Genomic DNA, 15,375 nt, shown 5'->3' with positions numbered 1-15,375 from the left:
ACTAAGAGATCAAAATGTGCATTCGGTGAACAACAGGTGGAATACTTGAGGCATGTGATTTCTATAGCAGGAGTGCCAACAGACTAAAAAAGGACTGAAATAGTTAACAGTTGGCCTACTCCATAATCCTTTAAAGAATTGAGAGGGTTTCTTAGGTTGGTTGGGTATTATAGGAAGTTCATACAATATTTTGGAGTTATCAACAAACCTTTAACAAATTTGTTGAAGAAAAAAAATATTTGGTTGGAATGATCAAGCTCAACAAGCTTTTGATCACTTGAAGAAGGCCTTATGTGAAGCACCAATTTTAGCTTTGCCTAATTTCTTCAAGACTTTTTTCTTGGAAATCTATGCTTGTGATTTAGGGTTGGGGCGGTCTTAAACCAAAAAGGTAAACCCGTAGCTTACTTCAGTAAATCTTTAAGTCCAAAACAGATGGGGTTGTCCATCTATTAAAAAGAATACCTGGCTATTATCATGGTTGTGGAGAAGTGGAGACATTACTTAGAACAAGAATAATTCATCATACAAACATATCATGAAAGCTTGAAGTATTTGTTGGATCAAAAGATTCACACTTTAATTCAGAAGAAAGGCCTGATGAAACTCTTGGGGCTGCGCTATACAATACTATAAAGAAAGGGCAAAGAGAACATTGATACTGATGCATTATCCAGGAAGCACAACAATAATCATCATGTCATGGCTATTGCGGAATTGGATGTAATAACCGTACCAGTGTACTTCCCGCTTGGTGTGCATCCTACATCAAAGACTCCAAGTTACAAACCATTATTATGAGCAAAATGATGGGAGTCACAAGGGATATCGATTACACTTATACAGAAAGGGTGTTAAGATACAAAGACAGGATAGTGATGGGACAAAAGGGGGAACTCAAAACTAAATTGGTAAAGTTTGTGCATGATTTTTATATGCAAGGACATGTTGGTATACAAAACATAATTAGAAGGATGAAGGCAAACTTTTATTGGTCTGGAATGAAGGTAATGGTGAAGAGGAAAGTAGAAGAATGCAATGTTTTTAGGCAAGCTAAGGCAAAGAGAGTAGCTTATCCAGGCTTTTTGTAGCCATTACCAGTTCCTAATGGAACGTGGGAAGCCATTACCATGGACTTTGTAGAAGGACTGTCAAGTTCGAATAAGAAGAATGTTATTATGGTGGTGGTAGATAGGTTCACTAAATACAGGCATTTCATTGCACTCGATCATCCCTTCACAACATAAAATATTATGCATCTATTTCTAGATCATTTCTATAAGTTTCATGGGCTACCAGCTATTATTATCACAGATAGGGACAAGATTTTCACCAGTATGTTTTAGAAGAAATTATTCAAGAAGTTAAGAATTTGGGTGTTAATGAGCACAACTTATCACCCGCAAAAGAATGGATAGATGAAGAGGGTGAACTAGTGTTTAGAAACATATCATCGATGCATGACTATGCATCAATCGAAACGCTGGTTTCATTGGTTATCGCTGGCACAATGGTGGTATAATTCCAGTTATCATTTAACCTTGGGCATAAGTCTTTTTCAAGCCCTCTATGGTTATGTTCCTTCACAGAGGGAGTGAATTACTCAGGAATCTACCCCAGTAGTTGCAGTGAAAGATGTGCTCCAAAGAAAGGCTAACATGGATCATATATTGAAGAAGCAGTTGGAAACAACAAAGCACCGGATGAAGCAAATGGTTGATAAGAACATGTCAGAAAGGGAGTTTTTAGTGGGGGGATTGGTTTTTCTTAAGCTTAAACCTTATAGACAAAATAGTGTTGCATTAAGAAAGAACATTAAGCTCAACCAACGGTATTATAGACCTTATCCAATCATTTGAAGGATTGGATTGGTGGCTTATGAGTTGAGGTTGCCAAAAGGAAGTTTGGTACATCCAGTGATTCATGTATCATTACTTAAGAAAAAGATTGGTGACGCAACAATCATTTCTTCCAAGTTGCTAATGGTAGACAAGGAGGAATGGATGTAGATTGTACCCATAGCTATATTAGATAGGAAGATAATGAAGAAGGGAAATTGGGCAGTAACCGCCAGGTTGATTCAATGGTCCAACCTCTACCCAGAAGATGCCACATAGGAAGATCTTGAAGATCTCCAAAAACAATTTCTAGAATGCATAACACCACTCTTGGCAAACACTAATTAGCATTCAATAAAACCTTAGTCTCTGTGTTGTTTTAGTATTACTTACTCCAAAAACAAATATGGGAGCTAGAGGATGTGGATAGACAGCTGAGCAATTAATAAGTTACCAATGAAATATTGATTTCCAATCTTGTAGCTTAATGACATGTTGGATTTGTTATATGTTACGTCTATTTTTACAAACATTGATCTTCGTAGCGGGTATCATCAAATTCATATTCATTCTAGTGATGAATGAAAGATGACCTTTAAAACAAACAAGGGTTTATTTGAATGGCTAGTTATACTCTTTTGGAATAACTAATGCACCAAGTACTTTCATGTGTGTTATGATATAAATTCTCAAATAATTTTTGGGTAAATGTGTTATTGTATATTTAGATAACATGTTAATTTTCATTAAGTGTTTCTAAGACAATTTAGCTTATGTTGAACAAGTGTTGACAACTTTGAAGGTTGAACAACTTTATATTAATCATGCTAAATGTTTATTCATGAAGAAGACGATCTATTTTTTAGGCTTTATCATCTCTAATCAAGTTGTTGAATTTGATCCTACTAAAATGCAAGCTATTTAAAATCAGCCTACACCTCGAATGTTTTTTGAGGTCCAAACCTTTCATGGTATAGCTGTTTTTTTATCGGCAATTCATTTAAAATTTCAATATTGTAATAGCCCCAATAACTGAATGTTTAAAGGGAAAACATTTCACTTAAACTATAACATCCACCAAGGCTTTGAAATTAAGAAGAAGTTGGGGTAAGCACCAGTTCTAAAGTTTCCACACTTTTTCTAAAGTTTTTGAAATGGCTTATGATGCTTCACATGTAGGAATTGGAGGTGTCCTAATCCAAGAAGATAATCTTATTGCTTTTTATAGTGAAAAGCATAATGATACTCGTTGAAGGTATTTGACGTATGATATAGAATTTTATGGTTTAATTCAAACTATTAAGCATTGACATCCTTACTTGATCTGTAGAAAGTTTATTCCTTATACTGATTGTGACTTTTAAAACACATTGGCTTTTAGAGTAAACTCAATGCTAAGCATTCTCGTTGGATGAATTATTTACAACAATTTGAATTTGTTATTAAACACAAGTTAGGAACTAAGAATAAAATGGTAGGCACCTTAAACCGATAACCTCACTTATTGCACCTTTTCTCAGTTCATTCTACTAGATTTAAAGACATTAAAATGCAGTATATTGGTGATGATGACTTTAGTAGCATACGGGGTAACTTAAATTCAAAAGTTACATAATTGGTGGGGAATACTCTATGAGGGATGATTTTATGGTACTAGGATGTGCATCCCCAAGGGCTCCCTCCGAGAATTCATCATAACAGAACTATATAATGATGGGTTAGCAGTATATTTTAGTTATGACAAGACTTATACCATGGTTGTTGATCAATTTTACTGGCCTTAGATGCGTAAATATGTGCATAAAATGGTCAATCATTGCAAAATCTCACAGCTAAATAATGGAACTAAAAGCCAAGTTGGACCCCATACACCTCTTCCAATTCCAGATAAGTTGTGGCAGCATACTAGCATGGATTTTGTTTTGGGACTACCCAGGACTATTCAGCAGAATGATTTAATTATGGTGTTAGTGGATTAATTTTTGAAAATGTATCATTTCATTCCATGTAACAAAACCTATGATGTTTTTAAGGTAGCTATTTTGTTTTTATGAAAGGTGATCTAGTTACATGTTATGCTACTCTTTATTGTCTTTAACATGGATGTCAAATTTGTAAGTTATTTACGATTCCTTATGGACAAAAATGGGGACAAAATTAATGTTTTCTAGTGTGTTCCATTCCTAAATAGATGGTCAAACCGAAGTGCTCAATTAGAGTTTGGGAAATGTATTACATTGATTTTTCATTGATCATGTAACCAATTGGGATCTTCTACTTTCACGGGTAGAATTTGTTATTAATAATTCTGTAAACATGTCCACAGGACGAACACCTTTTGATTTGGTATATGAGAGACAGCCTTACACTCTATTAGATCTTAAGTCTTTGCCAATACCTCCCAAACCAAATGAAATTGGTCATGATTTTTCAAAATAAAAGATATACATGCACAGGTTAAACGACATCTATGTTTTAACACTAAATTGTATGCAACTTTTGCCAATGCTAAATGCAAGGATAGATAATTTATCATTGGTGCTATGATCCTTATTCATTTAAGACCATAATGTTTTCCTTTAAGGAGTTTCAACACGATGCATGCACGACACGCTGATCCTTTTCAAATCATCAAAAAGTTGGGCACAGTGCATGTGTCATAGACTTACCTTCATAATTTAGTATTAGTCTAGTTTTTAATATTGAAGACATATTATTGTGTTTAAAGGTGATGCAAATGATCAAATTCTTATTTAAAGTACAAAGGACATGCTAGCCTCTCTACCTCGAGTCTCTACACCCACTACATTAAATGATAAAGTTGTCTTAATTATTGATCACCAGTTTATTTATACTTGTCGTAGGGGATATTACAAATTTTTAGTCTAATAAAAACATCGACCCAATTCAACTTGAATAAAAGGTATTGAATATTTATTAATTTGTTGCATATGCTAATCATAAGTTGTCAGAGTCAAGTTTTTTAAGGAGCCAACAATTGATGCAAATCAAGAAGATGAAGGTGTCCTTTAATTCATGGAGTCTGATGGCTGCTGGGCATAACAGATAGTCCATGAATATACTAAACAAATGAGATGTGCTGGACAAAGAAGCTTTTTGAAGCATTTATAATTTATTAGATGTTAGTTAATTTATTTTAGTTAGCTATTAGTTTTCTAATCAAGTTAGTATTTGTTTCTTAATTATATAATAGATTGTAGTCCTCGAGGGATGAAAAATAAAACAAAAAAAGAAGGGGATTTTTTTTTGCAATTAATTTAAAAAAAAAAACATTGTGTATAGTTTAAAGTGATTCCTTTATAGAAAGATTTTGTATTTATTAGTTAATTGATACTTTCTTAGATTCAACGTGAGGTTAAAACTAGAAGTATTACATCATAATTTTAACTAAATACATATTTTAATCAAATCAACTATAACTAAAAGTGATTTTTTAAAATTTTATTTTTTTTCATACTACAACTATAAATACTACCACAATACCAAATACACTTCCATATTGTTATGGATGGAGAAAAAAATCATTTCATCTCAATCCTGAACAAGCTTTTGCCTCAAGAACTTGGGCTTTTCAGATAATAAGGCCAATGATCTTTGTACTTTTGATTTTTTTCTCGTGACAATCCCTTTACAAAAATAATTTTTAATACAATCCTTATATTTGCCCCTCATTGCATTCATGTGTTTTGACTATTAACTTTGAAATATATGTTTTTATGTTTTAAATAACTTTAAAAAATAGATGATATTTAAATATTAAAAAAAAACAAAAAAAATCTCATCAATATCAATTTTCACTCACATATAATTAACCATTTTCAAATTTAAGAAATTGAAAAAAAAAGTAATAAAATTATAAAACTAATGGTATTATTCAATTCCCATTAAAAAAAAAGGAAATAATAGAAAAACTAAAATCAAACAGATAAAAAATCAATACCCATGTTTTCTCTACCTTAATTTTAATTATATATATATAAAAAAAAAAAAAATCGACTCCATTCAAACCACGGATAGTTTCTTCATGGACAGGGCCAGGCAGAAAAGGGCCTAGACACTCTGTTCGAGAGATCCTCTTCATGGAATGGGCCTGGGCTATTTGAAAAGGGGCCCAACCGCAAGGACAAACTTCGTTAGGTAGTGATGAATATATTATAATAAAACATTCCGTACAAATTTTATATTCGCGTAGGAACCATAACGATTAAAGATTCTCTTCGTTTTAAAGAAAAGCAAACAGGAGTACGTGGGCCCTCCACGTAATGTAAAGTAGCCACTAGCGTCAACATTCATAAGTATAGTAGCTGGTACGGTTCCCACCAGTTTTGCCAAGAAAAACGGCCCCTGCATCACCGTTTCACGTGATTTTGCTTTGTAGGGTCACTTTGCTGACCGTTAGATCAACATTGGACCCCACCAAACCCGTCAAATCGACCCCTCTTGGTCTTATCATCAAATGCTCGATCCACGCCAAGTTGCGGATGGTATACTTGGAAAATGGATGTCTGGCGGCTTAAGAATATGAGAAATTTTATGATATTCATATAGTGATTATTAGTTGTTTTTTTTAAAAAAAATAATAATAAATATGGGTGAAATAAAATAAATTTTAGATGAATATATTTTTATTATTTTTTATGGTTTTTATTTTTTATTTTTTATTTTTTATTTTTATGTTTGTCTTTTTTTCAATACATGTCTAAATAATAATTATTAGTATATCGCCCGTTATTTTTTAAGCTCCATCAGAAAATTTCAATAGTAGTTGGAACAACTATTAAAATATAAATTAATTTGAAAAACCTTCAAAATGACAAGCTTCCCAAGTTTTTTTTTTTTCTTGAGTTTTAAGACATGACACTTGCATAAACTTTGCTACCATTCTTTAATTATAAAAAGAGTTTGAATTGGTTTACTATCCAAGACAAAAAAAAAAACCAGTCTCGCCAGAAAAAATTGTAAGTATGTTTGTTATTGATATTACCATCTAAGTTCGATTTGAAATAGATATTTATTATATTATTAATCATGTTATATTATGGGTTAAATTAATTTTTTCTTGAATGTAAAAAGAATATTTAGATATTGCTAATATCTTTTTAGTGGAGAAAAAATTTAAATCATGTGTGGGTTAACCCGGTGTGACCCGGTTAACTATATGGATCTAAAAAAAACCCGAACGACCCATAAAAACATAGTTTGGCTAAAAAAATTCAAGATGATATTTTTTTTTAATATTAAGATAACAACATATTGGATTGACTTGGGTCAACCTTAAGTTAACAAGTCAAATATGTAACTTAGGGTTATGAGACTATGATAATCCCACAAAAAAAAATAAAAAAAAATTATAAAATCTAATTTCTAATTAATCCAATGTTGAATGATGGAATTGAAAAAAAAATCAATTAAAGAAAGCATTAAGAAAAGCAACTTGAGTTAACTTATTAAACTCGCAACTCATATCATAAGATCAAGATAACCCTGTATAAAAAATATCAAAATAAATTATGACATTCAATTCCCAATAAGTCAAGTATTGAAGAATGCAAAAAGAAAACCAATTAGAAAAATAACATAAAAATTGACTCAAGCCACATCTATGATTCTAGTCATGAAATTAAGATAACCCGTAAAGAGAGATTAAAACAAATTATAAAACTCAATTCTTAATCAATTTCATTGGACTCAGTGTTGAATAATGAAATTTATAAAAATTTTAATTTAAAAAATGACACAAAAAATGAGCTACATAAATATGGGTTAACCCCTTAATTATTATTTCGTGGGTTATGAGGTCGGAATAACTTTATAAAAATCAAATCAAAATAAATCATGAAGCATAATTCTTAATCAATCAGAAGATTAATTTATGAAATTGGGGAAAAGTCACTTAGAAAAAAGAAAACAAATTGAGTCAACTGGATTAACTTGTCAAACTCGCAACCTTAATCATTAAATGAGGATAACACAATAAAAAAAAATATAATGTTAAATGACACGAGACTTAAATAACCTCTTAAAAAAAAAACTTGATTTAACTGAGGTTAAAATACCAAAACTCAAGCCCTGGTCATGAAACCAATATATCTCTATAAAAAATAAATCAAAACAGACTATGAAGCTCAATTATTAAGCAATCCAATATTAAATGATAAAATTAAAAAAAAATTCTCAATTAAAAAAACATAAACAATAACTCAGGTTAATTCGAGTGAATCCGTTAAAGTACTATTCCCAGATCATGAGACTGGAAATAACTCAATACAAAATAAATTATAAAACTTAATTTCCAAATTAACCCAATATTAAAGGTTAGAATTGGGAAAAAAGATAAAAAAAATCCCTAGCCAATTAGGTTAACTTATCGAACATGTAATTCATATCATGGAAAATGAGATAATCCAATAAAAAAAAATATAATATTAATGAATATTTAAAAAAAAAACATTTGATTTAAAAACAAAGAAAAAATGTTTTTTTTTTTCTCTAGAGCCACACTAAAACATGTGGAGAAAATGTTATTCATTATTAGAGTACTTTCCCTACTTGTTTTAGTGATTGTTAACTACTTTTAGTGCTCGTGTTTGGGCAGATTTTTTTATATAAAAAATTATGTTTTAATATTTAAATGAGATAAAAAAAAACATATAAAACCAATAATAAAAAAACATATCACCACACTAATTAGAGCTGGTCAACCTAGAATACGCCGCCAAACCAGCAGCCCAAATTATGTGATTTAAATAACCTAGTAAAAAAATAAATAAATTATAATTTTTTTTTAAAAAAAAACATGTTAACTTTTCAAACCTATGATCTGATTCATTAGACCCGAAACACCCAATATGAAAAAATTATGAAGTTCAATTCTCAATCAATTAAACATTGAATGATGCAATTGAAAAAAAATGACTATACAAAAAGATTTTTAAAAAAATAATAATTGAAATAATATTGATCAAAATTAAATACAAAATAAATTTAATATTTAATTGAATTGTGAGACTGAGGAAACAATAAATATGATAGGTCTCTTAAGAGATTTTGTATATATTATGAGTATAGGAGAATTCATTACTTCAATATAAATAATTATTTTAGATTTAGAGATATGAAAGTTTATCATACCTTCAATACTTTTATTTTAAGGGATTATATATGACCTAATATAGTCTAAAAACTTGGTAATTGTTGATTCAAATATTTTGGGTATAGCATATTTGTTAGACCTATATTTTATTAGGCTTGATTGTTTGCAAAGCCATACTTTTGGATCTGACATATATTTGTCAGGCTCACTTTGCATCAGACTTTGTTGAATGCAAAGTCCAAACTTTTTGAATTTGATATGCTTACAAGATAAATGCTATATTGGGATTGACTGATTGTCAAATCTAAACTTTTTAAATTTGACATGCGTGCTAGATTTATATTGCCTCAGACTTAATTGACTAGTGAACCCAAGTTTTTTATATTTAACGTGGTTGACAGGTCTATTTTTATATTACTAAGATTTTTTTTATTTATAAAAATTTTTAACCAAATATTTTAACTTATCAAAAAATAAGTTATTTTTTTTCAATAAATAAAGTGGATCTATATAGCCGTTCACAATCATTTGTTGCGAAATGAATAGTATTTATTTATTTAAATAACAATGAACATGCATCTTAACCGTACGTGTACAATAATATTAATAACTAGGTACAATCATGAAATAATCAATCAATTGAATAATAAAATAAATAAATAAAAATACTAAATAGTTTGTAACTTGAAAACATCACAATTACAATGTATTTAACTAACTGTAGCAATTCACATATTTTTAATTCACGAATAGATACTGAAAGGGAAGTCCCTTTCTTTAAATCACATCAAAAATTTTTTTTTTTTTAACAATTTGATAATTCTTTCCTTTTTATTTTCTAATCAAAATGCATATAATGCATAGTTTTGAAATGTGACGACTATCCTGATTGGTCAACTAAGGAATCTAGCCGACAGATCCAGGATTGGAACCGGGTTGGATTGAAGAAAAAAAAAAAAAATAAAAAACTCAATATGACCCGGCTGATTGAACTACCTGGCAAGACCCTGTCAAAAACCCGGTTGTAACTCGTTGACTTTGTTTTTTTTTTTTTTTTTTACTAAAACAAAGTCTTTTTGATTTTTTTTTAAAATTGATCCGAACGATCCGGTGACCCAGTTAAAATTTGAAACCAAGATCTTGAAACGGGCCGAATCTAAAAACTATGATATGATCCCTCAATTTCTATTTCTAAGCTAACTTTAGTTCCATTAAATACATTGTTTAAAAACAACATCATGTTCACTTGTCAGCATATAATACATGTTGAACATAATTTTTTATTTTTACACATGATATCCGTGTGTCTCAACTAGTTAAATTGAGATTGTTTGAAAATTAATTTTTTAATTATATTAGTTTGAATTTTTTTTATTGTACTTAGTTTGGGGAAAAAATGAAAGAAAAAACTAAAACTTTGAATTAAGATGCGCATTAAGTTTTTTTTTTCCCTTTCGAGAGAAAAGAAAAAAGCAATGGTTTAATTACACATCACCTGCCCTCTTAAAAGTTAAAAAACAATGTCTTTCGGTGGAGTCCGTCAGAGTTAAAATTAAAACATTATTTTTCTATATTAAAGCCTCTCTGTTTCTTAAAAAAGGAAAAGAAAGAAAGAAAAAATAAATGAAAGCTACCCGTTGAGATTGAATCTATTTATTTTTTAAAAATAATTTGGTTTTTTTAATTATTTTTTTAAATATTTTTGAATTGTTTTTTATATATTAATATTAAAAATAAATTTTAAAAAATAGAAAGAATATTATAAGAAATCTCCACGCTAGCAAACACGACTGTTATTTTCATGATACCCCCCTCCCATTATTTATTGCACTTCACCCTCTAAACAAACCACCCCAACAGTCCCCCACGCCTCTCCATTTTCCTGCGGCCAGTACTTATACAATGACCAAACTTCGAATCTGAACCCAAACACAAAACAGCCCTTCATTTTCTCCCTCTATAACCTTAACTAATCACCCTGGTCTTGCCTCAATATCGACCAGCAAGAACCCATGGCAGCGGCACTAGAGTGCTGGTCGAGCAGAGCCAGCACAGACGAGGACATGGTAGAACAAGTCTTAATGAGAACACAAGACAGATCAGAAACCTCATCATCTTCAATCACTACAGCAGCAACATCCTTACAACTATCTGATAAAATCTCAAATCTTTCAGTAAAAGACACTATTTCCTCGTCATCTGCAATGCAAAAAAGGCTTCAAAGATTGAGTCGAAATGTGTCTGAAGCCATTGCTTCACTTAAAAACTCATTGAATCTTGATTCACAACGTGACTCACTAGTGCAGCTAACGAGCTCCCAACAGGGTAATGCAAATGGTAATAAGGGCGAGAGATGTAGAAAGGTTGTGTGGGCGAGTGTTGTAAGGAACCTCACTCAGTTGTATCCGGGGAGCCAGTTGCCCGAGAAGCTTGTGTCCAATATCAGGAAGCACTATGATTCTTTGCCACTCAGGTTTGGTTTTTATTGGTGATCCAATCTTGCTTTACTTTATAATTTTGCACTGGGTTTTGTTTGATTGCCATGAAAATGGAGGAAAATTGGACAAAGACACTTTTTTGAGGAGTAACACTGCCACTCTATTTTGCAAAGAAAGCGCACCATTTGATTTTTTTTTTTGGTGGTCTACTAATAGAAAGATAACATTAGTGTTGGATTTTGAGATTTAATCCAATATAATGAAAAAAACTAAAAGCTTTTACAGGAATTTACCTTTTGTCCACAAAGCTTCCGGTTGTTCTTGCGTTATATGCATAATTTGTTGCCCTTTCTTCTTTTTTGGTAAATTTGGGTGTTTTTGACAGTTATGCTCAGGCAGGGTTTGATATGAAAGAAGTGTTTTTGCACATTAAGTTGATAGAGCAGACATCAGTTGACGAGCAACCAGCAATAATGATACAAGAAGTGTCTGATGATGAGGTACAGGGCTGCGTATACAAACTCACATTTGCTTGCAACTCGTCCATTTCGTGGCCCGCAATGTCTGGTGCATTGGATAGCGCTTCCATTTGTTGCAAGAAGATTCAGATCTTTGAAAAGAAAGGGTTTACTCTTGGGGTTGTTCTTCTTTTAGTCCAAGCTGGACAAGAGAAATCATTTAGAGCTCGGATAGAAAGCGCTTTAAAATCTTCCGTAAAGAAGTCCAAATCCACCACTGTGAAGCTTCCCTTTGGGCTTTGTGGGTGTCAAGAAGAGAATACTAAAGGAAACTTTGGTGAAATTGAAGAGGATTCTTGTGAACAGAATTGTAGGAATGCCATTGAGAATTCAAATGTCAATATTCAGCTTGAGATGCCCTTACCCACTTCGTCGATTGTTGTATCCGTCGATGAGTGGCAAACAGTTAATTCTGGCAGGGATGAGATAGGAAAATGGCTTTTGAACTCTGATAATCTTGAGTTCATTGATCAGATTGGACCAAATTCCTTTAAGGGAGTTCACAAGGGCAAAAGGGTGGGAATTGAGAAGCTTAAAGGGTGTGATAAAGGGAATTCTTATGAGTTCGAGCTCCGTAAAGATCTTTTGGAACTGATGACTTGCGGGCATAAGAACATTCTTCAATTTTATGGAATTTGTGTTGATGAAAATCAAGGATTGTGTGTGGTGACCAAATTGATGGAAGGTGGATCTGTTAATGAGCTAATGCTAAAGAATAAAAAGCTTCAAACTAAGGAAATAGTAAGAATTGCTACAGATGTAGCAGAAGGGATAAAGTTTATGAATGATCATGGTGTTGCATATAGAGACCTTAACACGCAACGGATTATGTTGGACCGGCACGGGAATGCTTGCTTAGGGGACATGGGCATAGTTACTGCTTGCAAGAGCATGGGTGAGGCGATGGAGTATGAAACAGATGGTTATCGTTGGCTAGCCCCAGAGGTTTGTTCCTTATCTTTCTTCACAAGTTTCAAAATTCATGTCTTTGAAAGAAGTCAATTCTGATCACAACTATCCATTGGATAAGCACTTGTCACGGCCATGAACCTAGCAATGATCAAAGCGTGTTTTGCATAGATGGACAATGAAACCAGTCGATTAGCATGCATTTGAAATGTTGTTTTGATTATCATAATTTTTGGTACGTAATCGCAATTCCATGCCATGCATCATTGCCCTGTAGGATATCGACTTATTGCGTTGTTTTGATGTTGGGATAGTTTAGTTCTTAAGGGATCGTTGGTGTATTTTGAGTTAGTTTGCATATAGGTGCTGTACCTTTTGTTGTGTAGCTGGGTTCTAAGTTAATTATTTGGCTACGAATACATTTAATCACCTTTAACTGTCACCGTGAAATATTTATGCCATTTTTATCTTTAATTGCCTACCTGTTACTGTAAATTTAACCAGGAGAATACTGTAAGTTTAATTGCCTATCTTTAGTAGGAGTATCTTTTTGTGATAAACGATTTTACCCCTGTGTTCAAGGACATTGCTTAGAATCAATGTATGAAGGCACTATCTGGTTCACTCAAATATGCTGAAAGAGACTTTATACCACTCATCCCAACATAATTGCTTGAGCATGCGCAACATGTCTTCATAATTGTTCTTGCTTTACATCTCAACATAACATTTACCTTTGCATAAACACCCTTATATTCTCCATTAGACAAATCATCCCAGCCACTACAATATTGTTTTGGTGCCACTTTTAGCAAAATGGTCTAGTTAGTGGAGCCCGCTAATTTGATCTCTTGAACTTTAGGCATGATTAGCGGTCCTTTTCAATACCTAATTTGTAAGACAATACGTGGGCACAAACTTTTTTCAATTCCATTTGCCTATAGGAGCAATATACATATGATGATAATATTCAACTCGATGTAAATCCTGAAAGGAGATTCAACTAGGTAAGTTGCAGTTATCAAATCCAAGTGTTGTGGCCATAATGATACATAAATTTCCCTCCCTAAACAGGAACACAGATGAATTGATGATCCACCATTTCTGGTTGAAAACAGATTATTGCAGGTGATCCAGAGAATATTACCGAGACATGGATGAGTAATGCATATAGTTTCGGGATGGTGGTTTGGGAGATGGTGACTGGCGAGGCTGCTTATGCTGCATATTCACCTGTGCAGGCAGCAGTTGGTATAGCTGCTTGTGGCCTAAGACCTGAGATCCCTAAGGACTGCCCGCAACTCCTGAAATCTCTGATGACCAAGTGCTGGAACAATTCCCCATCAAAGCGCCCTACATTCTCTGAAATTCTATCAATTTTGTTGCGGCCTAGCAACAATATCAATAGGTAAAAGCCCTTCAAGCCCTGTGGTCTGCGGTCGGATTATTGCTGAATTTTGTGCTAAAAAAAGTCCCATATCAAGTTAGTAGGAACTGAGTCCTGTCATGCATGCTTCAAGATTTTGGAAGTTGATATAGCATAAACGAAGGTATATTTCTTCTTGTACCTTGTGGAATGAATCTCGCAAATTAGGGAAAAGAAGATGAAAAACGTGCCTTGATTGTCCGATTGCAATTTTTAGATTGTCTGCCATGGTATATATTTATTCCATATCTCATCATGTTTGCAGCGTGAGTGGTGGAAATATCAAATGACTTTCTCTGTGCGCGCGTCATGAATAACTAGGCATCGGCCATTGATTGCGAAAAGCTAGGGTTATTAGATCAGTGAAAAGATGGAAGAAAACAAAGGGAAACCAAGATCATGTGGTCCTTTGGGCGTACAAATCTTGAGTGATACTAGGAATTTTGAGTGTCCCATGTTCTCTTTTCGTTTATGTGGTGGCCATCGGAGGGACCTAAAAGAGGCCTCTCATGTTTTTATGTCTCCTGGAAAATTAGAGTTGTAAAACACCCTTCTTTTTAGGGTCAAATAGCATAGTTTAACTTTTGAACATATAACCAGTCCCAAGGGGCCACGTATTGGAAAATGGATTTGGCTGTAGAAATTTCTGCATCCACTGCTACAAGCTCCCATGTTGTCGTTTTGTTTGTCTAATCATGTGACCAGTGATATAAGGAATCCCTAGAGACTTATGAAACTAGAAAAAAGGCAGCTTCAGGCATCACTCCTGATCTAGACCTGCCCTGGTCAAGAATATGAGAGATCGTTCTCTACTCTCCAGCTCTCTAGCAAGCTGGAGGAAACGTGGCCATGGACAAAATCTAAGAATGTACTAATGTGTAGACGTTGAAGAACACAATCGAATCCCATAGCTAGGAACTAATCAATCTGAAAAGAGCACATGCATAGCATGTGCCTCTGTTATTCAGGCCTGGGAAAAACTCCAAAGGACACGTTCTGTAGAGTTTCAAGATCTCACTTCCAACAACTCCAGCTACATTAATTAATCGAATCCTTAACTGGTTACACTGCTCTCGGTTCATGCATGATCAGTCAAGGACTTCGATATAATATTCGCCTGCAGCACAGTAAC

General features: G+C 32.9%; 1 protein-coding gene across 2 annotated transcripts; it reads left to right on the top strand.

Moving 5' to 3' along the window:
• The first annotated feature begins 10,786 nt into the window (after positions 1 to 10,786).
• On the top strand, positions 10,787 to 14,530 carry LOC118055572 (uncharacterized). 2 transcript variants are annotated; one of them, XM_035067536.2, is made up of 3 exons: positions 10,787 to 11,425; positions 11,776 to 12,853; positions 13,892 to 14,079. In XM_035067536.2, exons 1-3 carry the CDS (start codon positions 10,965 to 10,967, stop codon positions 13,901 to 13,903), a joined length of 1,551 nt encoding a protein of 516 aa, XP_034923427.1. In that variant the 5' UTR covers positions 10,787 to 10,964; the 3' UTR covers positions 13,904 to 14,079. The 2 variants fall into 2 exon arrangements, with proteins under 2 accessions (XP_034923427.1, XP_034923425.1); XM_035067534.2 differs by having other exon boundaries at positions 10,790 to 11,425; positions 13,936 to 14,530.
• The last annotated feature ends 845 nt before the right edge of the window (positions 14,531 to 15,375 follow it).

This window comes from Populus alba, chromosome 1 (assembly GCF_005239225.2).
Source record: "Populus alba chromosome 1, ASM523922v2, whole genome shotgun sequence".
Taxonomy (NCBI): domain Eukaryota; kingdom Viridiplantae; phylum Streptophyta; class Magnoliopsida; order Malpighiales; family Salicaceae; genus Populus; species Populus alba.
The sequence above is the reverse complement of the archived record's forward strand: the minus strand, read 5'-3'. Positions and strand labels throughout refer to the sequence as shown.

Coding starts and splice junctions, on each gene's coding strand:
- LOC118055572 (XM_035067534.2), top strand. CDS start 10,965: ATGGCAGCGGCACTAGAGTGCTGGTCGAGCAGAGCCAGCACAGACGAG. Junction 11,426..11,775: donor TATGATTCTTTGCCACTCAG/GTTTGGTTTTTA, acceptor TGTTTTTGACAG/TTATGCTCAGGCAGGGTTTG. Junction 12,854..13,935: donor ATCGTTGGCTAGCCCCAGAG/GTTTGTTCCTTA, acceptor GGTTGAAAACAG/ATTATTGCAGGTGATCCAGA.